Source organism: Phoenix dactylifera, chromosome 7, assembly GCF_051530095.1.
Source record: "Phoenix dactylifera cultivar Ajwa chromosome 7, Ajwa_hap1_PhDact_Kaust_v1.1, whole genome shotgun sequence".
Lineage (NCBI taxonomy): Eukaryota > Viridiplantae > Streptophyta > Magnoliopsida > Arecales > Arecaceae > Phoenix > Phoenix dactylifera.
The window spans coordinates 3,371,507-3,396,792 of NC_143196.1; the positions used below are offsets into that span (position 1 = coordinate 3,371,507).

The window sequence follows — 25,286 nt, forward strand, 5'->3', positions numbered from 1 at the left end:
ACAACATTATTACAAGATAAATGATACATTGTGGCTAATTTTCTTTAGGCTATTGATGAAGTGACTAGAAAGGAAGATAAAAATTCTACAAGATTCTTATGCACTTATAAAAGTTTATACTATATTATCAAGGCCGGTACATTGGTAGGTTCTTAAAGACCAATAAATTAGTAGTTTTTAAGGGCATGGCTAGAATCAGGAAGGGGAAGAGTGGGTATGGGTGCAGGTTTGAGAAGTGGACATTTTAGAAACTCTTGAAGTAAGCAAGTACTCATGAAGTTCGTGCTTGATTCAAGTATCTAGGAAGTTTCCAAATTGGGTTCATTACTCTAGTTAGAAGGTTCTGGCTGCTAAGATTTGGACATATAAAATCTTAGTTGCTGGAACCTGGGATATGGATCCGTGTTTTAAAATGAAGTGCATAAGGCTGCATATGTGGCCGCATATGCATATGTTGTCCGTTGACTGCACTGCATTGCTTATATTTAGTTTCTTATATACGGTCATACGTCTCATACCACATATGGGCTGAAAAGGCAGTTGACTTAGCATCATGCGGCCATATATGTGGCTCGATTAGCATTTTGTGGCTGCATATGGAGCCAAATATGTGCCTTACTCTTATGTAGGCCGGAGCATGTCCAAACTGATGGTCAGATCGCATGTGGGTTTCAGTTGTTTTATAACCATCCTGTCAGTATTAGTTACTAAATAATTGGTACTAATTGTTGATTGTTACTTTTAATAATATTGCCATTAATTGTCAAGAAAGTTATTGTTGTCTTAATTGTTGTTTTTATTGTACTCAATATATCTCATTTATATTTATATAGTTAAACATACTAGCTGCATGTGCATTTGCATATGCAGCCCACATACTGCACCTACTATGTAGTCCCTTGATCGCTAGAATACCGCTTCCATTTTTTAAAATGTTGGTATGGATCAAATATAGAAAAACTGAGCAAATGCTGGAATCACTGGGAAGAAATGTTAGTTATTCAACTGTGTGCACCTTATTGTGAAAAAGAAAACCCAACAATAATATGTGGTTATGCAACGTGCATGCTTGAATACTGGATTGCCTTTTGACTTTGATTATAGTACAGTGTGGCGTTCTATGTACATAATAGCCTCAATGACTATCTCCCCCTTTTTTGTGAGCTTTTCTTATACAACTATCATATGCAAGTGCACCATGAAGACAATATATTTTTTCCACCTTGAGTTATTGACTGCTCAGATTATCCTTTTTTTTTGGGGGCAGGATTCTGAAAATGACCACATTTACCATTCAGATTTCTTCACATTGACCAAGAGGATGGCAAGGGGAGACTCTCAGAAGATTTCTTTTACTGTACCAATATTTGAACCACATCCACCACAGTACTTTATTCGAGCTGTTTCTGATTCTTGGTTACATGCAGAGTCACTGTACACCGTGTCTTTCCATAACCTCACATTGCCAGAGGTAAGTATGAGAATACCTTTTACCGCAGTTGCATAAATTTTGTTATTGTCCGTCATACTAAAAGATGTTCTATTCAGACACAAATATCACACACTGAACTTCTTGATTTGAAACCTCTTCCTGTGAGTGCTCTTGGCAATGAGGCTTATGAGAACCTATACAAATTTTCACACTTCAATCCAATCCAAACACAGGTCAAGTGCTCCAACTCCATCTTTTTTTTGTTGCCTTAGTTTCCTGTTTGAGATTTTGCTTTCTAGTGGTTGACCTGCTTCTTGTTTACTTTGCAGGCTTTTCATGTCCTGTATCACTCAAATGACAATGTTCTCTTGGGAGCCCCGACTGGAAGTGGAAAAACTATATCAGCCGAGCTAGCGATGTTACATCTATTCAACACAGAACCTGATATGAAGGTTTTTTTTTTAATTATAAATTTATTTGAGTTAGTAAGGCATGTATGCCTTTGGTTGAATGATCATACCTTTCAGGTAGTTTACATTGCCCCTCTTAAAGCTATTGTTCGGGAGAGAATGAACGACTGGAGAAAGCGGCTTGTTTCTCAGCTTGGAAAGAAGATGGTATGTCTGATGCATATATCTGTTGGTCACACAATGATACAAAAATGTGCTAAGGATGGTAGGATAATGTTTCTCTCAGGTTGAGATGACTGGGGATTTTACTCCAGATCTTATGGCACTATTCTCAGCTGATATCATAATTTCTACTCCTGAAAAATGGGATGGTATCAGTCGCAGTTGGCATAGTCGAAGCTATGTGATGAAGGTGAAGATACCATTAATGTCAATCTCAGTGTCACATAAAGAAAAGATGATGGGGAGATTTGTTTGCATATGTTTAGTGATTCATTTATTAGCTATTCTTAACATTTGAAGCCTATTGATAGGTTGGACTTATGATACTGGATGAGATACATTTGTTAGGAGCTGATCGTGGACCCATTCTTGAGGTACTTGTCAGATCTTGTTCCTTATTATTATTACACAAACATTTTAAACTGATCACCAGAATCAACTGTACATGCTTCCAAAAGTGTAGGATAACTATGTAGTTGTTGAAAGCACATTTGTAATTGTTCTATACAAAAGGAGGTAAAGTATCATTTTAAGAACAAAGTAAATGTATGGTCTGAAGTTCAATGAGTGACTCGCGAGACCTTCATTTCCTAAAAGAGAAGCTTGAGCAGGATTCGATGTATAGAGCTCTTAATAGGTTTAGGGTATGAAGGAGATTAGAAGCATTGGCAAAAAAATCCTAAATGTTACAAAATACTTATAACTTAAGTTGCATTTAGCATCACTGTCAGTTTTCTGCTTTTGAAAGCTGAAAATAGAAATGCTGTTTCTTTTTCGTTTTTTGCCTCTTTGGCAAAAGAAACCTGTTAGGTAGTTTTCGCTTTTTTTTTGTATAATATATAACAAAAACTAAAATACTTGTTCTGTGAGCAGATAATAAGAACTCATTTTCTCTATCATTTTTCAAAACCTGTTCATATAGTAACAACCCCAGTTTAAACAATTGTTCATCTAAAGCTCATACATATGGTTTATACTTTATACTATATAAGTCAAAATCCAAAAATTCATTAAGTTCATGTGGAGTATCCACCATAAGCTTCATTTAAATACAATTAATATAACAAGGAACACAAATACAATGGGAAGTATCTTTAAACAAAGCATGTTACACCTACAACACGCCCAAATCTTCTGGGTAGAACCCATATCTGGATTTGATCCTGGAATATTTACAGGGTAGGATGGAGGGGAGGGGAATGGAGGGAACTCAGAGAAGAGGGGAAGGGAATGGGGAAGACGAGAGGAAGAGGAGATTGGCATATTCAGCCTGAGCAACACAGGAAAACCAGATTTGCAACTGGTCTGGGTATGGCAGGGGAAAAGAAGGAAAGCAGGAGCAGGATTCGGGGAGGAGAAGAGGAGATGGGGACAGGGAAGAAGAGAGGAAGAGGAGAAAGATGAGAAGCACCAGATCTGGACCAACTTGGATTTAGTAGAGGAAAGAAGGTAGGAGGAGAAAGGATGGGGGAGAAGGAATAGAAGAAGAGTAGAGGGAAAAGTAAATGATCTGGTGGCTGGTCTGTTGGAGCAACATTCTACTGAGGGAGTCAAGCGGGAATTAGGGGTCAGATGAACATGGGAAAGAAAAGGGAGGGTTGAGCAAAGTCGCTTAGGTCCCAATTGCCAATAGAAAGAACTATTTCTCTTTTCGAAAAAAAAATGAAGGCTATTCTTATTAGCTTTCACTTTTTCTTAAAACATGGACAGTGTTTTTTAGGAAAAACAAAAAAGCTCCTTTGAAACGAGGTTACTATCTCAGTTTTTGAATTTTGCTTTTTAAAAACCAAGAGACAAAAGTTAAGAAAATGCCAAAGATACCCTTAATCATTCAATTTGGATTTAAAGAAATATATGATACAGTAATTCAGAGTGTGATAAGATAGATGATGTATTTGTTATTTCAATAAAATTAATTTGGATGAAACAGTGTTAGTGATAAAATATTGGCATCTTTGTAGAAGATCCTGGCTACTAAGAGTAAGCCACCAATTGTCGAATCTCTATCCACGTATTAGTGATACAGGAATTGCATTAACATGGCATCAAATGTTTCAATAAAAAAGTATTATAATTTTAAATATTAATGTTTTCCTTCTTTCCCAGTTAACTTCATCGATCCTTTCTATAGAATCAAACTTTTGCTTACTATCTCTGATGGGATAATTGAGCATTTGACTTTTTTTATTGCTCCTGGTAAGAGTCTGTTTTCCAAAAGAAGAAAGCATTCTCGAACCTGATTTCCTCATCTCTTTTGAACCTCCTTGGACTATTATGGAGCACCTCTTATAAAATCTTGTTTTCATTTTCTTCATCTATGTTTTTGATAGAGTTGGGTGCTTAGATTTGACACTAGGATGGGTTTTTCTTACTCTGCTAGTAGAATACGATTCTGCAATCTTAGAGATGCTTTTAGACATCGTGTAATCCTCCTTGGTTTCCTTTTCATTTCTCTGACCTCATCCCCTCCCTCTCTCTCCCTCCCTCCCTCCCCTCCCTGCCCCCCCAAAAAAGGACATCTCAGGCTATATGGATCATCTTATTACTTCTTGTGCATTCGAGTGGTGGGTTTTGCTCCATATTTGATCCTTCTTTCATGATTTCTTGGAGGTGTCATGTTTAGTAAGTGGACAATTGCTACAAGTGTTCTAACAATGATATGTCATACATTCTTATAAAACCTTCTTATTTTGAAAATATCCATGCACATTTGAATCATATTGTTTTGAATCAAAAGTATCATTTAATTATATAGAGATCTGGACAAGTTTTGGAGCACTATTTTATTTATCCATGCTATTACTTTATCAAGTGCAAAAGTTATTATTTGAGTAATGAAATGGTGTCATTCATCTATAATATTGGTAAACCATTCATAAGCTGGTAATATGTAAAATTTGAATCTATTTAGCCAGGTTTGAGGGTTATGGAGATCAATATTGTTTCAAAAGGTCACTGCAGACTTTGTGGTGAAGATTTTTGGTCAATCTGTTTTTTGTGACTTTGGTTTCTGTCACATGATATCCTAATGTAGTTATTACAAAGTCAATATTAAGTTCCTTATAGTATTAGCACTTTAGCAGAGATTGCTGAGGGTGCTCATATGCCTTACTGTTTACATGATTCTCAGTTAACATGTGCAGTGTATGGAATGTTTATAAGATATGGTTAATCTCCTCTAAAGCTCATAAAAATACGGGTGATTGTATGATTTTACAATTCTTTCCTTCAAATTTATTTCTTTTCTTCCAAATTTTATTTATGACTGTAAGCAAATTTGATCAAACTTTTTTACTAGATTGCCTTCTTTTGCTCAATATAGTCTAACCTCAAGCATTTAGGTTATTGTCTCTAGAATGAGATACATATCGTCACAGACAGAGCGCTCAATACGTTTTGTAGGTCTATCGACAGCATTAGCGAATGCCCGGTGCGTTTATATTTTTTGCTTATTTACGCTTAATAATTTTGGCATCAAAGTGCATTTTGCTGATTAATTTTTATGCTTTTACTTTTCCTTTCAGGTTAGCATATCTATTTCATAATTTAGAATTGTCATAGTTATGGTTTTATTAGTCCAATGTAACTATCCATTATGATTTTGGCATCTGAGACACTTATTCTGTAAGTTTGGGATGTTGAATTCGTCCATAATTTCTGTGACTTTGTCATATACATTTCTTTTCTATTGATGAATTGTCATGGCTGATGTGCTTGCCTTGACAAGCATTGCTGGGATCTTAACTGGGTAATAGCCCTTTATTTAGCTTTATGGTGACAAGTTCTCAAATTATCAGTGTTCAAATCAAATCTTTTACCTTCTTAAGCTTAATTGTATTTTTTATGGCAACTTATTTGTAAATTAAAATCTAGAATGTTATTGAGATACAGAATAACACCCAATTAGTTCTTGTATCTTGGAAGTTTATGTAAAAGGAAAAATAAAATGTCAAACATATAAAAAGTATAATATAAAGTATTCTAAATTTTAGCTGTAATCAACTATGCAATCTTGATTTTATAATGTTCATCTGGTGATGGACACTGATTATTGTTAGGCATAATCAACTATGTAATCTTGATTTTATAGTGTTCATTTGGTGATGGACACTGACTGTAGGTCTACAATGGTGCTGGCAGTCTGTAGGCTCTACTAGCATGCTGTGCTCTTGAGAACCAGGGGCACAGACTGTTGGACACTAGTCTATGGATTCTGCAGGAGTATGATGATGGAACCTCTTGAGCTTTTCCTTCTCCCCCTTTCAGAAGTCTCTTGTCTTTGCTCCTTGACCATCGCATGGTTTTAACTTTCAACATGACCATCACCATCATCTGCATCTACTTGTGCACTCACTGTCTGCCTTACCAACTTGCAAACTTGAAAAGACAACTGATCTATTAGCTAGACAATGCTTGTCTTCTGAATGTTAGCAGAGACTTTGGGGTATCTCCCAAATTTTACCCCAATCCATGTAATAACTGCCTTGAGGGGCATAACACCACCAAGAAAAGATCCTGCTTGAAAATGTTTTACTTGGATTGCCGCACTGGATATGGTGCCATAGAATGTGCAAAAAAAGATATTACACAGCAGAACTTAAAGTTATGTATAGTAAAAACTTAAATAAATATAACAATTAATAATGCAATAGAACTTAAAGTTATGTATGATAGAAAAACATAACAATTAATAACACAATAGAACTTAAAGTTCTCTATGAGAGAAAAACATAACAATAAAATAACACAATAGAACTTAAAGTTATCTATGATAAAAACTTAATAAATGTTGCACTTTGCGCTTCTTGTCTGGATTCTTTGTTTGGACATTGACCATAGGTAGGGTTTTTTTTTTGAATGATTAAGCAATTGAAAGAACAACTTATATTTTGTTAGAACATCATCCATATGCTGCACGTGGCAATTTTTTGTTAGCATTGTCATCATATAGTAATATTTTTAAGAATTACATGTATTCTTATTTTTGGTAAATGAATGATTACAATTAATCTTTTTTTTGAAAAAAAGTTAGTGCTGTTTATTTTCAGAATGGCCATAAATTTGAATCCATTTGAATGATTTTAAGTTAATTTATTCTGACATTCCCAGTTTTGTGAGATCAAAATTTGGGGAAACTTATATTCACCCAGAATAATTAAAATGTTATTTGATTCAATTTTAGATATTGGTTTATTAGATTAGCCATATATCTTTGCTTGTTCTTTTTTTAGTCTTCTAGAAGAAATAATAACATGCTTAGGGTTTTCTAGGGAAATTGCAAAACTGCCATAACCATAACCATAAGGACTTTATCTTAAGCTATATGTTGTGAGCATTATGAACCCTTATTAGCCAAGCATTCCTATTTGAGGTTGCCTTTAATGTTGTTTCAGGCTTTTGTTGATAATAAAAGAAAGGAGGCAATTTTCTTTTGATGCATCTTATTTTTAAATTTTCCAACATGCTCATAAAGTGCAACATTTTGTTGATTGGCTTGGTGCTTGTTCTCTACCCTTATAACCATATTAATTTTTTAGAAATCTCATGAGTTGGTTTTTGTTGTATTTTTCAGTGATTTGGCTGACTGGTTGGGTATTGGAGAAAATGGTCTATTTAATTTTAAGCCTAGTGTGAGGCCTGTACCTCTTGAAGTTCACATTCAGGCAAGTGAATTCATTCTCATAATTTCATATTTGAGATGACTCAACAACTTGTTGCATTGCCCAACAAGCAAATGTGGAAAAGATGCTGTCTCCGTAGCACAAAGTTGCTTCAGTCTCCGTAGCACAAAGTTGCTTTGGTCTCCCTAGCGTCATTGTTTCACTTTTCATCTGTTACATATTATGCATGTCATTGAAGTTCATAAGTTATTTTTTGTTATGCTAAGTCACATCACCAAGTGTACTCATATAGTTATGCAATCTTTTTGTTAACTTGGGAGGTCTCACTCTTCTTTTTCTCTTTTTGTTAACTTGTTGCATTGCCCAACAAGCAAATGTGGAAAAGATGCTGTCTCCGTAGCACAAAGTTGCTTCAGTCTCCGTAGCACAAAGTTGCTTTGGTCTCCCTAGCGTCATTGTTTCACTTTTCATCTGTTACATATTATGCATGTCATTGAAGTTCATAAGTTATTTTTTGTTATGCTAAGTCACATCACCAAGTGTACTCATATAGTTATGCAATCTTTTTGTTAACTTGGGAGGTCTCACTCTTCTTTTTCTCTTTTTGTTAACTTGTTGCATTGCCCAACAAGCAAATGTGGAAAAGATGCTGTCTCCGTAGCACAAAGTTGCTTCAGTCTCCGTAGCACAAAGTTGCTTTGGTCTCCCTAGCGTCATTGTTTCACTTTTCATCTGTTACATATTATGCATGTCATTGAAGTTCATAAGTTATTTTTTGTTATGCTAAGTCACATCACCAAGTGTACTCATATAGTTATGCACTTCTCTTGGTTCTTCAAATTTTGTTTCAGAGGCATTTGATGACTCCTAACAAGATTTATTTTAGTTCTATTGCTATATTTAGTTATATTCTGTTGTCTATGTAACAGGGATATCCGGGGAAGTTTTACTGTCCAAGAATGAATAGTATGAACAAACCTGCATATGCTGCCATATGTACTCATTCGCCTGCAAAACCAGTTCTTATTTTTGTTTCATCTCGCCGTCAGACAAGACTTACTGCACTAGATCTCATTCAGGTGGGATATTGCATCAGTTTGTAGTCACAAACCAGTAAATTGGTCATAGGAGTAGCTTATTCAGTGTAATTTCAAATACAGCTTGCTGCATCAGATGAAAATCCCAGACAGTTCCTTAATATGTCAGAGGCAACACTGGAAATGGTTCTTTCACAAGTCACTGACAACAACTTGAGACATACTCTGCAATTTGGAATTGGACTGCACCATGCAGGATTGAAAGATAGAGACAGATCCTTGGTTGAGGAACTCTTTTCAAATAACAAGATCCAGGTATTTCTATGTTCCTCTGATATTCCTTGGAATATTTACTTTTTCATTTTTTTTTGTGTTTGCATCATCTTTTTTGTCTTTATCATCCTTACTATTTTTGTGGTTGCATAATGAAAAAGTCAAACAAAGATCACATCTTCTAACATTATGCTCATATCTATAACTTGACATGCACTCCACAGATATTGGTGTCTACCAGCACCCTGGCTTGGGGTGTAAACCTTCCAGCTTTTCTAGTTATCATTAAGGTGACAAATTGCTGTTCTCTCTTACATGGATGGTTGGTTTTTTTAATACAATCTTGGATTATTAAAATTCTACCATGGTTGCAGGGTACTGAATATTATGATGGAAAAGCAAAGAGATATGTTGATTTCCCTATTACAGATATTTTGCAAATGATGGGTCGTGCTGGTCGACCTCAATATGATCAACATGGGAAGGCTGTTATTCTTGTTCATGAACCAAAAAAGAGCTTCTACAAGAAGGTTAAAATAAGAAATAGTTTTTGATATAAAGCACTTCTATATATGATCTCTGAATTGACAAACCTACATGATTCACTTGCAGTTCCTTTATGAACCATTCCCTGTTGAAAGTAATCTGAGGGAACATTTGCATGATCACATCAATGCAGAAATTGTTTCTGGTACAATCTGTCACAAGGAGGATGCAGTGCATTATCTTACTTGGACATATCTGTTTCGTCGATTGGTATATCTTTTGCCGCTAATTATTTTTCATGATTGTTCTCGAATCACATCAATTGACATTTATATTTTGACATGGTGTTTTCAGTTCCTGTCTATAATATCTTTGAACAGGAATAGAACTTTATAGAAATTTACTATTTCAAAAATGGAAAAAGGCAGAAATTGGAGCATGCATGATGACCTCTTTAATTAAAAAAGTACCTCTGAGGCAATATGTATTAAGTTCAGTTGGTTTTTTGATGGACTGACGATTTTTGGCTGTCAGCCTATTAAAAAATTTAGTTGGTTGGGTTTTGGTGCTTGGCCTGATATAACATTGACAATTTATTAAAGAAATGTTTCCCACTACGCTGATATTAGAAGTATAGCATTAGTGCACTCTTCCAGATCAATTTTATTATTTTAACGACGTAACAGCTGTGTTATTTAGATTCATCATTTTTGTCCTATGATGGTAATGTCGCTGGGATATGTGCAACCATTTATAGTTCCAAGTAGCAGCAAAATTCCGGCCTGCTGGAATGTGTGGTACAAAAAGGAAACAAAGCAAGCACAAGAAGCAACACGACTTGGAAGATTATACTCCCCCTTTTATATATCAAGACATGATCAAGCACACTAATGATCAAAACAGGGAAATCATATCAAATGTAAACAGTGGATATAGTGAGGACATACCAGCCAGCTCTGTCTGCTGTTTTTTTTTTATTCTGGTTAAGAGGAAAAACCCTATATGACATGATAATGCTTCTGAGTTTCACAGATCTTGACATGAAATTCTTGGAGCAGCAATAGGCTTTCCTTTGAGTTTGGAGCCATGTCAGACAAATTTTCTACTTCTCTAGACCATTAAGTTTATGATACTGCATTAGTTAATGAATCATAAGCGAGATTCTACTCAATTTTAAGAAACGTTTGCTCGAGACATGAATGATTGACAGAAAATCAGAGGAAAAACGGACAAGGAGTCTCTAGTCTCTACCTGACGCCATATGGAGATCTTAGTGATCCTGGATCACTAATAAATAATAAGTCTGGAGAAGAGTGGTAACAAGTGGAAAAGAGAGGGAAGGAGGAATCATTTTAATCCAAGCCTTGTAGCTGGCCATTTGTATGATAGCTCCGTGGTCTGTTCCTCTCTTTCTTTGTTTTTTCCCCTTTCTTGTTTGTGGTTCTGTTTTTGACTTCTGTGTGTGTTGGAGACTTGGAGGTGGGGTAAGTGAAGAATGCAAAATGACAAGAATATTTCTCTATTAGCAGAAAAGGCACTATTTTGAGTCAGTTACCTATAAACAAGTAAACAGTAAATAACTGAAATACAAGGCTCTGTGATTGATAAACTGTTAGCATCGGCTTGACTCTTTTGACTCTGCAGTATCAGATTTATTTCATGAATGGTGACAAAGTATTAATTTTGATTAGATGAATTCATACCTTTTGTTAAACTAATGTTTTTTCATGGTAAAAGCTGTGGCATCTTTCTATGAATTTATGAAAATTGATAGGGCAAACATTTCCATCTAACAGGTTGTAAATCCGGCTTATTATGGATTAGAGGATACTGAAGCCAGTGCTTTAAATTCTTACCTCTCAAGGTATCTAATGATAAACATGATGAATTTATTGTTCGAATATGCATTTGCTATCTTCTCATTTTTTTCTTATATAATTGAACTTACTGACCTTTCTTTAAAACAGGTTAGTGCAAAGTACTTTTGAAGATCTTGAGGACAGTGGATGCATAAAATTCAATGAAAATTTTGTGGAACCTTTGATGTTGGGTTCAGTAGCATCTCAGTATTATCTGAGTTACATGACAGTATCTATGTTTGGGTCAAACATAGGCCCAAATACTTCACTAGAAGTAAGTAAAACTGTTCCAAGATAGACCTTTTTGTCTTTTATCATTAAGTTCAATAAAGGAGCGGTACAACGTACAACTAAACATACCTTTCATAATAATATTTGTCTGTAGGTTTTCTTGCACATTCTTTCTGCTGTTGCTGAATTTGATGAACTTCCTGTACGTCATAATGAGGTAATTTTTTTTTTTTTTTTTGCTTCTCGATCTTTGACATTTTACTTGTCAAAATGTTTTTGTCATGTAACATTAAAAGCTTTTTGGTTGCAAGTTTCTGTGTCCCTGCCTCTTCATTGGGAATTCCAGAATAGCTTTAGAACTTGATTCATTTCTAGTTCTTGCTTGCAAGAAATGTACGCATTATAAATTGTATGATTGTCATATATTTTTCTCGATTAGTCTTTATGTTCCATCAATGTTTCTCAAGATAGTGATAGCCAATGCATATCTCATGTAGTGGCAATCTTCTACAGAATATATGAAGTTAGGGTCATAATCATTCAATAAATATGAAAGAGGAAAATCTAGTGTTATAGTTATTGAGATCCCTTTTGAAGCTTGACTACTTTATCTTGGATTCTTTAGCATTTGGAGATGTAGCAGTGACTACTGCTATGTAATTGAGAAGATCTCCTTTTGTTCCGTGGTACTTTATATTGACCATTTGGAAATTTGGAAGGAATGGATTAATCTTTCTTTTTGGAGGAAAGGTTACATTAGTTATGGTGATCTTATTTTAAAATGCAAGGAAAGCTTTTCTTGTTTATGTGGCCATCCTTCCTTACCAGGCTAACTGCCATCAAACTTGAATTTAGCCTCTCTGTTGGATCTGGGGCCTATGATAATTTAGTACCTCGATGATGATGCAGGCTTTAGAGTGATTAATGGTATTAGTTGAGGACCCAGTTGGGGCAAAAAAGATGGACTGAATTATGCTTTTCCAAGTTTCGCACTTCAAACTTAATGGATGTGTTCCCAATGTGGAGGGACATGAATATATCTTGATATTTTCTACTAAATTACAGTAGAGTGCTATGATAAAAAAGGCCACATGAAAACTTAGGAACATCTGTGGTCTAACTAGATAATAGGAGTTGAGATGAATATATCTGGATATTTTCTACTGATATCCAGTAGAATACTATGATTAAAAGTGGCCACGTGAAAACTTAGGAACATTTGTGGAGGCCTAACTGACAATAGGAGTTGCATTTTCTTTTCAGGACATGTCTACTTCACCTTTAATTTACCATTAGATGGGTTTATTGGTAAAACATGATCATGTGAATTTGGTCTTACCAGAAATTCATGATGCATGTCACCTGTTGAAGATTATTGTGTTGTGAAATCAATGAAAGATGCAACATGTCAATGCATCAGTAGTTCTGTTTAATTTTTGGAGTTTGTTGAAGAAATTCAGAAGGTGACACTGTTATGGAGCATTAAGGGCCAGTATTCATGTATGGTCTGCTATAATGTGGTCCATTATTTTTAAGGTCAGTTTTTGATTGCTCTTGGATCTCAGTGTGATGAATTGAGACATGAGACAAGATTGTCAAGGAGGAAAATGGTGACCAAGTTCATATCTGCACCAACAGTTCTATATGCCAACCCATTGATTCTGGTGAGCATTGATGGGAGTTGCTTATTGAGAAGACATACAAATCTCAAATTTTTGATGAGGTTTTGTTATTGAAGCCTTGTACTGGCTAGTACAATAGCAAGGTTTTTCGACTCCATACTGCTTGGTACACTTCTATTTTATTTTTTTCTCATCTGTATTTAGGGCCTATCAAGGCATGCTGCCCCTGTACTTTCCCCATCTTGAGGTTTCTGTACCATCTGGCTATCCATATGCTACCAATTGTTGACATTTGAATCCTTTTTTGGGGGGAAAGTTGTGGAGGAGGGGGTGGGGTATTAATTATAACTTGCTTTCCCTTTTTGTCTACTTGTAATTTTAATTTCTCTTTCCTAGTACTGATTTGCCTTATTAACATGTTTTAAAGGCTTATGTCACCATCTCTTCTTGCAGCTAGGATTAGGCAACCCCTTAAGTCCCAAGGGCTCCTACCATAAGAAGGTACATGGGCCTCCTAAACATGTAATCATATAGCAGAAGTTACATGCCTTGAAAACCATCCATTACCAGTAATTTATCCATCCTAAAGGAATGCAGATGTAAAGAAGCAGCATACGAGGCCTTCATGTTGTATGATGGTCAAGAGATGATGATGAACCATTTATTATCGCTTTAACAACAAACAAACTGAAAATATTCTGTGTCCACATGATGAATCATTAGTTGAGCAATTATGGATACGTGGAAGTGTGTTTGATCAAAATCCATGGTTACTAAGATGTGAACAGAAAACGAAAACTATAGCCTTTTCAGATCTTGATTTTATGAACAGCTGGTATCAACTTGTTGAATCCCTTTCTTTTAGTTGTGTGGTGATATGTAGATCCCTCAAGCAAATGAAATGGCCCTGAACAAGATTTTAAATACCAGTGTAGTGGGTGCCGACATGTGCTGAAACTAACAACTTCCAGAAAAAATTCAAAATTCATCGGTACCAATCTGGATGCATCGGTAGAAGCGGTGCTGACTGGCATGGCCAGTGCGTCCCAGTACAGCTCTTTTGGCGTCCCAGCACCCATATCGGTGCCTGTTATGCGCGGAATGGTAAGGTACCGCTGGTACCATCGTGTTCTGGTAGTTTTTGGAACCATGGTCTTGAGACTTAAAGGGTATCGATATATTTGTCTATGCGCATGCATGTGTTAGCTCGTGCATGTGTTGAATGTCGAAACACCTTTGTGGAATGATTAATGATTTTTCTGTTGAAGATGGCATGGCACCCAGTGATCTGTCATATAACTGTGAATGCCAGTCATATGGTTCTTGAACTGAATTGATTCTTCTTTTTTTCCCCCTCTTCTTTCAAAGTAATCAGATTTTCAGGCGATTGGAGTTGTTCCAGACATAAACATCCATTGAATTTAGAAGTAGATGTTATTCTTGGAGATTTATGTTACATCCATGAGTCATCGGGTTGTTCATTAACGGTGCCCTTTGTATGGCAATTATTTATTTATTTAATTTAATTAATTTTTTTACTTATTCTTTTCTCCCTTTTTGTCATGAGGGGTTGTGGCATGTGAAAGAAGACACTAGAGGATCATGTGTGCTCTCATGTTGGAGTTTGGAAGCTAAAAGTTGTTCGCGTGTTTCTTTTCATGATATTCATGATTGTTTTACGTTGTTTGTTCCTACAGGAAAATATCAATAGAACATTATCTGAAAAGGTCCCATATCTCGTTGATCAACACCATCTTGATGACCCGCATGTGAAAGCAAATTTGCTCTTTCAGGTCAGTGGCATCTTTATATTGTTTCTGATAAAACTCATATGCACCTATTTTTAGATCCTACTTTGAGGATTTTGTTCTCATTTTTGGGATGCTCATCATCTTTATATGTTTTCTGATGTAACACATATGCACCTATTTAGATCCTACTTTGGAGACTTTGCTCTCGTTTTGGGATGCTCATCATTTTTTCCACTTCTGATTTTGCTCAATTTTCCAATTGCAGGCACACTTCTCCCGCATTGAATTGCCGATTAGTGACTATGTCACGGATTTAAAATCTGTTCTTGATCAAAGTATACGTATCATCCAGGCTATGATTGACATATCTGCAAATAGTGGATGGCTTTCAAGCACAATGACTTGTATGCATCTTTTACAAATGGTCATGCAGGTAACTTTGCCAATATCTTTCTTTGACTGTGCAATATGACCACAAATTTGTGCTAATTTCTCACTATTACGCATTTTACTATGTCTCTTTTTAGAGAAATAGGATTATTCTTCATGCTTTCGTATATCGAATAAGTGTGTGTATGTGTGTGTTTGTATGTATTGAGGGTTTTCTCTTTAGGCCATGGAAAGGATGGATCAAACATATGATATATCGTAGATCAAATGATAAGTAGAGAATAAGAGATAGAAATGTAAAAGACTGGATTAGTTGCATGGACACAAACAATATGGGGGATTGAAGTAAAAATGCATATCCATGTGTAATCTAGCAAGATTAAGTAAAGATGAGACCTGGGGGCTTGAAGAAAATGCTAATTCAACTGAACCATATATACACACACACACACAAACACATGGATACCTACATATGTATGTACTCATATGTTCATTCATATGATGATTATTTTTTTTAGAGTTCAATTTTGTGTTTATCTTATTAGTTGCTTGAGTTTAAGGTATTTATTGTTGTTTTTATTAAATTTTGAAGAACGATTTTATGAAGGCCAAATGTTTCCTATGATCTGGGGAATGAGGTATAATACAAAGGAGGCTGAGAAAAATCATAGGAGCTGTCATGTAAGTTCCTTTTAGAATTAAGATTTATTTATACTTCACAAAAAACACATACACACAAAAATAAATTAGGAAAACATTAGATAGTTGAGGTGGAGCTTCTGAATGCTACTCTCTCAAGCATGAAGAAATAGAAAACACCATATCAGCTGTGGTTTTCTGTTTTCTTTTGAGTGAAATGTTGTTCTACACTAGTACTATTTGAGAGTAAACATGAAAGGCGTTAAGGTAGAATGGGGATCTATTCATCTGGCAAGTAACATGACTCATGAGGAAATTGAGAGGAGGAATATTAGTAGGAAATAACATAGGCTCCGTATTTCTGAAGTAGGACTACAAAATAGTCTGGTTGGGAGGTTTAGGCCTCGTTTGGGATTGCTATTGGAGGGGCCAAAGATGATTTATGGAGCCTCAAAAGCACATTTGAGTGATATATCGGTGTTTGGTAAAAAAACCTAAAATAGCTTTCTAGTCCTCTTAGAAGCTGCAAAAACTCTACTTGGCAAAAGCTCCAATTTAGAGCTTCTCCCTAAAAGCACTTTTTGAAGCCTGTTGGGAAGCTATTTGTGTAACCAAAATACTCCTGATCTTTGTAGTTATTATAGTTTGATTAAAATACTTTACACTACATTAAAATATAGATTAAAATATTTAGATTAAAATAAAATATAGAAATTATAGTTTAACAATACTTTGCACTATATTATATTAGTATGAAAATAATATTAGAATATGACACTATTAATAATATTATAAGAAAATAATAATATCACATTCATAATACTATGACTGGCTAGGGGACCATGTTCTATGGAGATGCGTATAATGCATTGTACGGGGTAGCCTTTTGACATATTAATAAAACTTTTCAAGAGAACTTCCTTCTGCATGCCAATTTTCAAAGTGCAACCTTATCGATCAAATCTCCCCATCTTTCTTTTCTTGCTGCGTCAGGTTTGAAACCTTCGAGTTATGTGTTGCATTGTAATTGGATAAAAATCATTGGCCCTAAGATCCTGGAAAACCGATTGGCCTTTGTCCATGTTAATATCTTCTCTCTCTCTCTCTCTCTCTCTCTCTCTCTCTGTGTGTGTCCCTCACACACACACACACACTTGCTCTATTGCTTGCACTCGTAGAGGGGGGGTTGTTCCTTCCTTCTAGGTGAACAAATTGAGGCCCCCTGCCTTTCCACTATGCAAATGTTTTCCATTTTTTCCCTTGCATTGGTGATCAAGAAATCTTGTGCCTAATGTTTGCATATGTACTTGCATTTGGTTCAAGTGGAGATTTGAAGAGTGTACAAAAGTTAGGCATAACACTTTTTTCTTGAAGTTTGCAAGTATGGGTTTTCCATTAAATCAACAAGCAAGGTTGTTTCTAATTTGCATGCAATTTTTGTTAAAAAATGTTGGTGCATCCCAGCACTAATCAAGGGTTGCATCAAGGATGGCGGAACTGATACGTGGCACCGTACCAGTTGCTCAGCGGGACGAGCCTGTACCGACATAGTATAGGAGGTGGGAGAGAGGAAAAGAGAGAGAGAAGGGGGGGAGAGGGAGGGAAGCCCATGACCTGGGCAGGAGGTGGAGGAAACTTCCGCGGCTGGAAAACAGGGCGGATCTCTCGTTTCATTCGAAACGGGGGTCCGATCCTTTTTTTATTTTGCGATTTTTAAGTGAAGTCAGCAAATCGCTTGTCGACTTCACGTAATAATCGCAAAATAAAAAAAAAGGATCGGACCCTGTTTCGAACGAAACAGGGGATCCACCCTGTTTTCCAGCCATGGAGCCCGGAGGAGCATCCCCCGCGCGGCTCGCCGGCCTCCGTCGGCCGGCCTACACCTTCCTCTCCCTCTCCCTCCCCCGCTTACTCTCTCTTTTTCTCTCTTTTCTCCTCCTCCGGCAACGGATTCAGTTTCCGTTGCCAGAACCACGCCTGTCAGCCACCGGGACGGCTTGGAATGGCTGGAACCACCCGGTTCGGGACGGTTCCACCAACCCTGGGTTGCATAGTAGCTTTTCTGCTCCTATTCCTCAAGTATTGTTAATATTCTATGGACTGATAGGCATTTGTTCTCTGTCATCTAACCATGCTTCAATGCCTCCACTTTGATTGTGGGTGTATTAGGCTGTGGAAGTGGCATCCCCAAACTTGGGCTCCTCTGCAAGTTGTCACTTCTATGTCTTTGGTTCAGCAAAGATGGGGACTGAAGTGGGTGGCCATAAAGATTTTTGACTTTGGCACGGGTTGACCAGTCATGGAAGTAAATTCATGTATATTTGCCAGATCTTTCCAACCAAACACTCCCTATTGTGTTGTTGCCTATGTGGATCAAGCTATCTTTTGCGAGAACTAGCCATATGCATCACCATCATGCATCGACAATGATCAATAGTTAATGCATTGTCGGAGTTATTTAGCCAGTCTCATGATCACAAACATATGCATATAGATTCTGCAAGTAACAAAAGGATAAACTAAAATCCTGTAGAAGAAAGTGTCTGTGTGCATCTTATGTGGCAATTGAGGATGTGGAGTCAGGGGGTAGTAAAATTTTATTGTCATTTTCCCCGTCTAATAAAGCTCCATATTTCTTAGAAAAGCCTTTGAATGCACTACTTTATATATCTCTAGATGTTAAAGGACTGGGTAATCTGTCTTGTCAGGAGTATAAGTGTTATGACACAATATATTTGCTGTACTCAGGCTGAGTCTTTACAAGGTTCAAGGATATGCTATTCTTACCTAAAATTTAGTATTGAGAAAAATCTTTTATGTTGTTAGTTTAATTAATTGTTCTTCAAAATTTAAAAAATCTGATGAAAGGGAAAAATAGTCATTGTGGTATCACTCTTGTTCTTTTGGGACCTTTCTCTTTAGGTATAAGTTTAATGAATGATTTTCCAAATTTGGCTGTCAACACGAATAACCACAGAGATATCCCCACAAGGGTATGGATATTGTTTGGTACTCATCACTAATTTACATTTGTTATTTTCAGGGTTTGTGGTTTGAAAGAGATTCATCCCTGTGGATGTTGCCTTGCATGAACAATGATCTTTTCAGTCATATCAAGAAAGCTGGTATCTCAACTCTGCAGGACCTACTGTATCTTCCCGATGCAAATTTGCAGAGGTTGCTCCGACAGTTTCCTTCTCCAGAGTTATACCAGGTATAACTTTGCTGTATAGGTTATCTTAGTAGTTATCAGTGACCAATATTTATATAAGGTACAACTGTTTATAGCTTATCTATGTTCTTCAGATGTTGTAATGTATCTTTATGAGGCTCATTTTTTTATTACTTGGTGAAAAATAGTTATTTTCATTCATAAGCAGTTAAAATTCATTAAATTTTATATAAAGCATGACTTAATCCACAAGAGCTTAAAGCTTAAGGTTTGTGGATCATAAACATCATTTTTTTTCATCTCTTCAATCTCAGAAGCTCTTCCCAAACAGACTTGTTTTGGCAACTAGAAGTCTGGTGGGTAAGCTTTTAGTCTGCACTTGCTTTTGGAGGAAAATATTCTGCCTTTCTGTGTTTACTCTCACTACCCAACATTCTTAGTCCAGAGGATATTAGACTTCTAACAACTGCTGTAGCATGAAAATACTGGATCATTCTCGTTCCATGCCCGAACAATCAATTTTCAAGACTTGCTTATAAAGGACCTCATTATCTTTACCATTTTATTTACCAAAACAGGTTCCATGACTGTATCTGGAGAACGTATCTACAAAAAGTATTGAGCCATGGATAATAGCCATCTTTTACCATGAATATGTTTCAAGAGGTCCCTTGTTCATGTATTGGTAGAATAAATCTTCTATTATACTTGATTAACTTGTTTTTAACTTTTTGTTAACAATCTGGTGGTGTCAGTCTATCTGAGTACAATCTGCATACTGGTGAATGCCATATGAGCTTCCTAATTATTTGCCTCACTTTAATACCATAATCAGCAGAGGTTATATGTGGCAACTGAATTATCTTGGTGGCATTTATGGTGAGTCCCATTGAGGTTTTGCTTGCCCCTATGTTTCTTCTATATAATCTCTGTTTTAGGAAGGCCATATGTGGCACTATTTTTTGCAGTTATCTGATCTTCAACTTTGTCTGGATATTTATATGCTGATAAATCAGATGTAAGATTGACCATGTAAGTTAATACCAGTACATTGACCATGGAAAAAGTGCTCTTCTTGAATATTGAAGAATTATGAAAAATAAGTTTTTACCTCTTGGAAAACTTTTTTGTCATTTTCACTTTGGCAGGTGGACATCTCTGTGCTGTATCATGCTTAAGATTTTTTTTCCTCTTCAGTCTCCATCCCAGCCTGCCTGGGCTGTTTCATCCTATGTCATGTTATGACTTATGAGTCAAGTTCATAGTACAATATTTTATTTTTTTTAAAGATTTCTGCATGTGAATTCTCGAGTTAGTTTGTAGGCAAACTTTCTTTTCTGAATTTATCTGAAGAAATAAGTTGTGCTCTTACTACCTGGAATAAATAACTTTCTAGATTAGAAATATGGAATAACTAAGATGTTTTAAGAAGTTTAGTTAGTCACTTATGCAGGTGATGTGTGCCTGTGTCAACCTACGAAAGTCATATTATATATATTTGGTTGTTTCCATTGTTGCTTCTATTAAAAATGAGGTGGATTGTGCTTACTGCTTTTTATTAACATTATTCTATGTTGACAGGATCTTCAGCAGTTTCCACGTGTTCAAGCAAAATTGAAGCTTCAAGAGGAAGATGGCCAAAAGTCTCCAATTCTTAACATTAGATTGGAAAAAATTAATTCCAAGTGCTCGACATCAAGAGCATTCGCCCCTAGATTCCCAAAGGTGAAAATTGTTTGGTTTCATTTAACAATAGTATTAGAGATCTTCTCCTGTGGTCTAAACCATCTAATGATCTTTGAAAACCATGAGAAGCTTAGTTGCTGGTCAAGTTTGTGAAAACCTATGTATTTATTAGTGAAAGCCTTGGAATTTGAGCAATTCGTTTAGTCTAAGAAATGACTGTCTGCTCTTAAGTTGTGTTCTCTGAAATTAGCAAATCAGGTATGATGTTGGCTAAATAGAGGCACAACAGTGTGCTAGTTATCTAGCAATTTAGAAATGCTGCTAAGCTTTGAACAGGGTTCACTGGAACCAATTTAAAAAAACACTGTGCCAATAGAAAGATTTGAAGGCTTTGTTGACAACTCTAAGTTACTTAGTTTACTTTGTTTTTGGAAAAAAACAACTTGCTTGGGAAAGTGAGTTAAATCTTCTAGCATGGTGCTAATGTATGCTTTCAAGGAATATGAGAAAGTGCATTCCAGCATTCTTTGTATATATTAATTTCATCTAGCATGTTGTTGCTGGCCTTTGAGTAATGATGGACTCACTTATTCTCAGGTAAAAGATGAAGCTTGGTGGCTAGTTTTGGGAAATGTCACCACCTCAGAGCTATATGCTCTGAAAAGAGTTAGTTTCTCTGACAGATTGTTCACTCGCATGGAGCTACCACCAACAGTGATCAATCTCCAGGTGAGAGTATGCATGCAAGCTTGGACATTTATGATTTAATTAATTTTCCTATTCCCAATTTTGTGGTTATGCTAGCATCTTGGGCAATTACAACACCTTGTATCTTATCTCTGATACTTTAATTGCTGTCTATTATGTTTGATTTTTGTTTTTCCCTTCACCTCTATGTTTGTATTTTCAAAAGTTGTACTTAAGCCAATGGTGACAGTTTTTTTTTTTTTTTTTTTGCATGTGCTCTCAATGTTGATGTGTTTGAACTTTTCATTCTCTTTCTAGCTATTTTGGTGGGGTGAGTGATAAGGCTAGTCTGCTCTCTTCTCACAGAGAGTAAGAGAAGCTACATCCTACAGAGCAAGAGGGAACTGCAAGTAACTCAGACACGGTGCATTCCTTGGTAGCTATATCGTCAAGTAGTTATTTAATTTGTTCCCTTTACATTAGGTTTTTTGAAAATGTCGAAAGTGGGTCCTTATTACCTTGGTAAAAAAGGCAAAAGATTATCTTCTTTGCAAGTTATCCACTCCACCTTCTGGGCGAATAGAGTTTTGTCAAATGGAGTACATAAGTCCAGTTAATTAAAATGGTTAAGGGTGCTTCTACCTGTCAAGCTTTTCTGTTAGAGAATAAATGATAATCATGCATGGCCAACAGGAAGTCCTCATTTGTGTTGGTGGAGCTAGGGAAAGATCTAGATAAGGTTAAATTAGACATGCCTCTTGTCCAGAGGTGTGATGACCTGGGGGTCACAAGGAGAGAGGGAGTCTTAAAAGGTCTGCCCAAGCATCAGAGAATGTTTAGGGGTAGTAATCCAAAGGGTTTATATCTAGGGTGATGGTTGTTAGTTGAAATGAGATAATATCCCTAGTTTCAGGGGCTGATTACTATAGGAATGACAACATAAGATGCAAATGTTGCTTCTGAGTATAAAAGTCTTGCTTATAAGGTTCATTGCCAGCATTTTTACTTGTAGTTGACTAGGTGCAATATGTTGCTTCATGATGGGAAGGGGGAGGGTATTTTCAGATGTGGAATTTGAGTTCAAGCGTTCCATATCCCTTTGAAATTTGAAATTTACTGAAGGGATAAATACCTTAACCTTCATAGATCTAATGGGTGACTGGTAACTACTGCAGCACATGCGCATCTTATACCAGGTTGATGGATTCTCTGCAGATGATCTTTAAAAACGTAAATTGATGTGCCTGAATGAAGTGATTTTGAGGTATCTGGTTTTTGTTCAAGGCAGTCTTTTTGGCATTTATGTCTATCATAGGGATCCAGATCTGTCCCATTCATAGCTCAAAATCCTAGAGACCCAAAAACCATGCTTATATAATCAAGAAGAATTATATATGATACAATCTTTCTGAGGGGCCCTACCTGGTCAATCCCACTAGCCTAGAATCAAGGGACAAATTAGCAACAAAGCGATTTATTTTTTTAATCTGAATCAAACTATATCAAAAATATCATCATATCCAAGTTTATATAAGGCGATTAAATAAAAAGTATAACCTAAGGTTGTGGTTGAGATTACTTTTTCTGTTTTCTGAAACCTGAAAACTGAGACTCAGTTTTAGTTTTTTTATATATAAATTTTCAGAAACAATTCATGTTTGGTATAGTCAATTTTTTTTAAAAAAAATAAATAACCATCAGTTCTATAAGCGGCAGTGGGGGTGGCAAGGGTAGTGGCGACAGTGGTAGTGCAAAGATGGCGGCAGGGATGGTGGTGGTGGCGGCAGCAGGGCTAAAAGGAACCTATTTAACTTTTCAAAAAAAGTGAAAGCCACTATTAATAGCTCACTTTTTTTCCCAAAATCCGTGCTAGAGTTTTTTAAAAAATAAAAAATAAAAACTGCTCTACTAAACAGGATTATCTTAAAAACTGAAAACTAATTCTTGCAGTGATACCAAACAGGGCCTCGATAATTAATTACGACATGTTAGACAGCACATTTGATGTTTTAGTTAGATCATTAGATTAACAATAATATGTACTGAAGACAGCGCGTGCAAGTTTTCAAACTAACTGCAAAACGATCATATAATTGTTTAGCATATAAAATACTCAACTGTTTAAAACAAATATATTAACTGTAAAGCAAACTAGATGGCTACTTAATGTTTCAACTGGTGCTGCTGAGTTATTTATTATTTGGCCCACTAGGGAGAATTATTCTTATGGGGGTTGTGGTGAATGTGTGGACTGTTCGATTGATTTGTCTTTTGGGGAGAGAGGTACTACATAGAGCTCAAGCTCAGAGTTTTAAAAGCCATCTTGAGGTGCTGAGGTTCTTTTTTTCAGCTTTGTATTTTTTGTGAATGACAGAGCACTGCTGCTTTTAATTTTTAACCTATAGCCAGCTCATGAATACATTATACGAGAGGGCCTGCATCATTGAGCTCTGAATATAGATGCAAGCATTAATCTTTTTGGCTTGATATGAATCTTTGGTTCGATGTATATTATATACTATTGATGGTTGTCTTGTTGCATCATCTTTTCATTATGTTCTGACTCAAGTTTTGGGGTTTCAGGAGACGAAGCTAATTTTAGCATCAGATTGTTATCTTGGACTCGAGCAGGAGCTCTCCATAGGAGAATCTAAGAATCAATTTTCATAAAGACTAGGATTGGTGGTGTTGGTCCATCAGAAATGAAGGCAAGCTACTTAGTTGTGCGGCATATCAATGACGTAGTTTGGAAGTGAGATATGAAGTATAAGATTCTGATTACTGGCTGCGGTTTCTATTTTCATTGAGAAAGCAACAGCCAATCAACCATATGATTATTTCAAGGCGAATTCTTAGCCTCTCTGAGGTTTGGTCCGTGAAAGAAAGTGATCCTCTGCAGCTCTGCGTGCAGATCTGAAGTTAGTGGTCAAATGTATAGCCCAACACTTTCTGGTGGCTTGACATGGTTTAAACATGCCCAACGGCTGTTTCTGAGGTGCACACTTTCCTCCTCTAAGATGAGCTCAGCTGGTCTGTGTTAGGCTAATTGCATGGATTATCTTTGTAGGCCACGAAATATGATTGGAGCGGCTCATTCCTAGTTAATTTTGCAGTCACACACGGTCCAAGAGTGATGATATGCATGTCTCTGAAGCCTAAGCAGTCAAAACCAGAATGCAATTTAAATTTTCGGAAGGGCAAAATTGATTGCTCGCCTTCAAAATACTTTCCTCACTCATGCATAGAATCTTGACCTAGTTTTTAATTATTTGGAGTTACTCCATTTTCAGTTCTTTATCATCAAATTAAATTCTCGAGTATGTGAATTTTTCTGAAGTTTCATGAGACTATTAAATCATATTCTCTCAATATGGGGCAAATTGTATCTGACCGGTAAGGTACGAGACTTGGTTTGCCCTCGGTGTCGGCACATATGAATACTCTCTGTACAGTGTGCAGCAGCAGTGGAGATATGCGAGGGTGGTGGCCATAGATGATTTTGATTTTCAGAAAAAAATAAAATAAAAATTAGATTTTTTTTTTTTTTAAAAGCTAGAAACTGGTTTTCAAAAGTTTAAAGTAAAAATATGAGTTTGCATTGGTTGTGTTTTGGAAAATGAAAATTAAGATTTAGAAATTGATGCTAAACAAGGTTTGGTTTGTGCTTGGTTGCGAGGCATATGCATCACGAAGTTTTAAAATCATACATAAATATGATGTCATGCATTACCAATTAAGCAATCTTAATTGATTCTATTCGTGCCTAAA

General features: G+C 36.1%; 1 protein-coding gene across 4 annotated transcripts in view; it reads left to right on the forward strand.

The window, feature by feature from the left end:
• Positions 1 to 24,887, forward strand: part of LOC103711194 (U5 small nuclear ribonucleoprotein helicase) — a 51,868-nt gene extending 26,981 nt beyond the window's left edge. The window contains exons 28-50 of one of the 4 annotated variants that reach the window (XR_005512241.3): positions 1,268 to 1,471; positions 1,549 to 1,665; positions 1,762 to 1,884; positions 1,960 to 2,049; positions 2,129 to 2,254; positions 2,376 to 2,438; positions 5,406 to 5,494; positions 7,637 to 7,727; positions 8,615 to 8,764; positions 8,846 to 9,037; positions 9,220 to 9,285; positions 9,370 to 9,525; positions 9,608 to 9,751; positions 11,278 to 11,345; positions 11,449 to 11,614; positions 11,726 to 11,788; positions 14,891 to 14,986; positions 15,210 to 15,377; positions 19,017 to 19,187; positions 20,727 to 20,870; positions 21,429 to 21,560; positions 24,102 to 24,513; positions 24,586 to 24,887. Coding sequence is in view for 2 of the 4 variants with exons in the window: in XM_017843650.5 (XP_017699139.4) it covers positions 1,268 to 1,471; positions 1,549 to 1,665; positions 1,762 to 1,884; positions 1,960 to 2,049; positions 2,129 to 2,254; positions 2,376 to 2,438; positions 5,406 to 5,494; positions 7,637 to 7,727; positions 8,615 to 8,764; positions 8,846 to 9,037; positions 9,220 to 9,285; positions 9,370 to 9,525; positions 9,608 to 9,751; positions 11,278 to 11,345; positions 11,449 to 11,614; positions 11,726 to 11,788; positions 14,891 to 14,986; positions 15,210 to 15,377; positions 19,017 to 19,187; positions 20,727 to 20,870; positions 21,429 to 21,560; positions 24,102 to 24,188 (2,706 nt within the window). In the remaining 2 variants the exon portion in view is untranslated. Of the gene's footprint in view, positions 1 to 1,267; positions 1,472 to 1,548; positions 1,666 to 1,761; positions 1,885 to 1,959; positions 2,050 to 2,128; positions 2,255 to 2,375; positions 2,439 to 5,405; positions 5,495 to 7,636; positions 7,728 to 8,614; positions 8,765 to 8,845; positions 9,038 to 9,219; positions 9,286 to 9,369; positions 9,526 to 9,607; positions 9,752 to 11,277; positions 11,346 to 11,448; positions 11,615 to 11,725; positions 11,789 to 14,890; positions 14,987 to 15,209; positions 15,378 to 15,926; positions 16,081 to 19,016; positions 19,188 to 19,900; positions 20,025 to 20,726; positions 20,871 to 21,428; positions 21,561 to 24,101 lie in introns of those variants that run through there. The other 3 variants (XM_017843650.5, XR_015967203.2, XM_039127539.3) reach the window with 3 other exon arrangements.
• Positions 24,888 to 25,286: the final 399 nt, after the last annotated feature.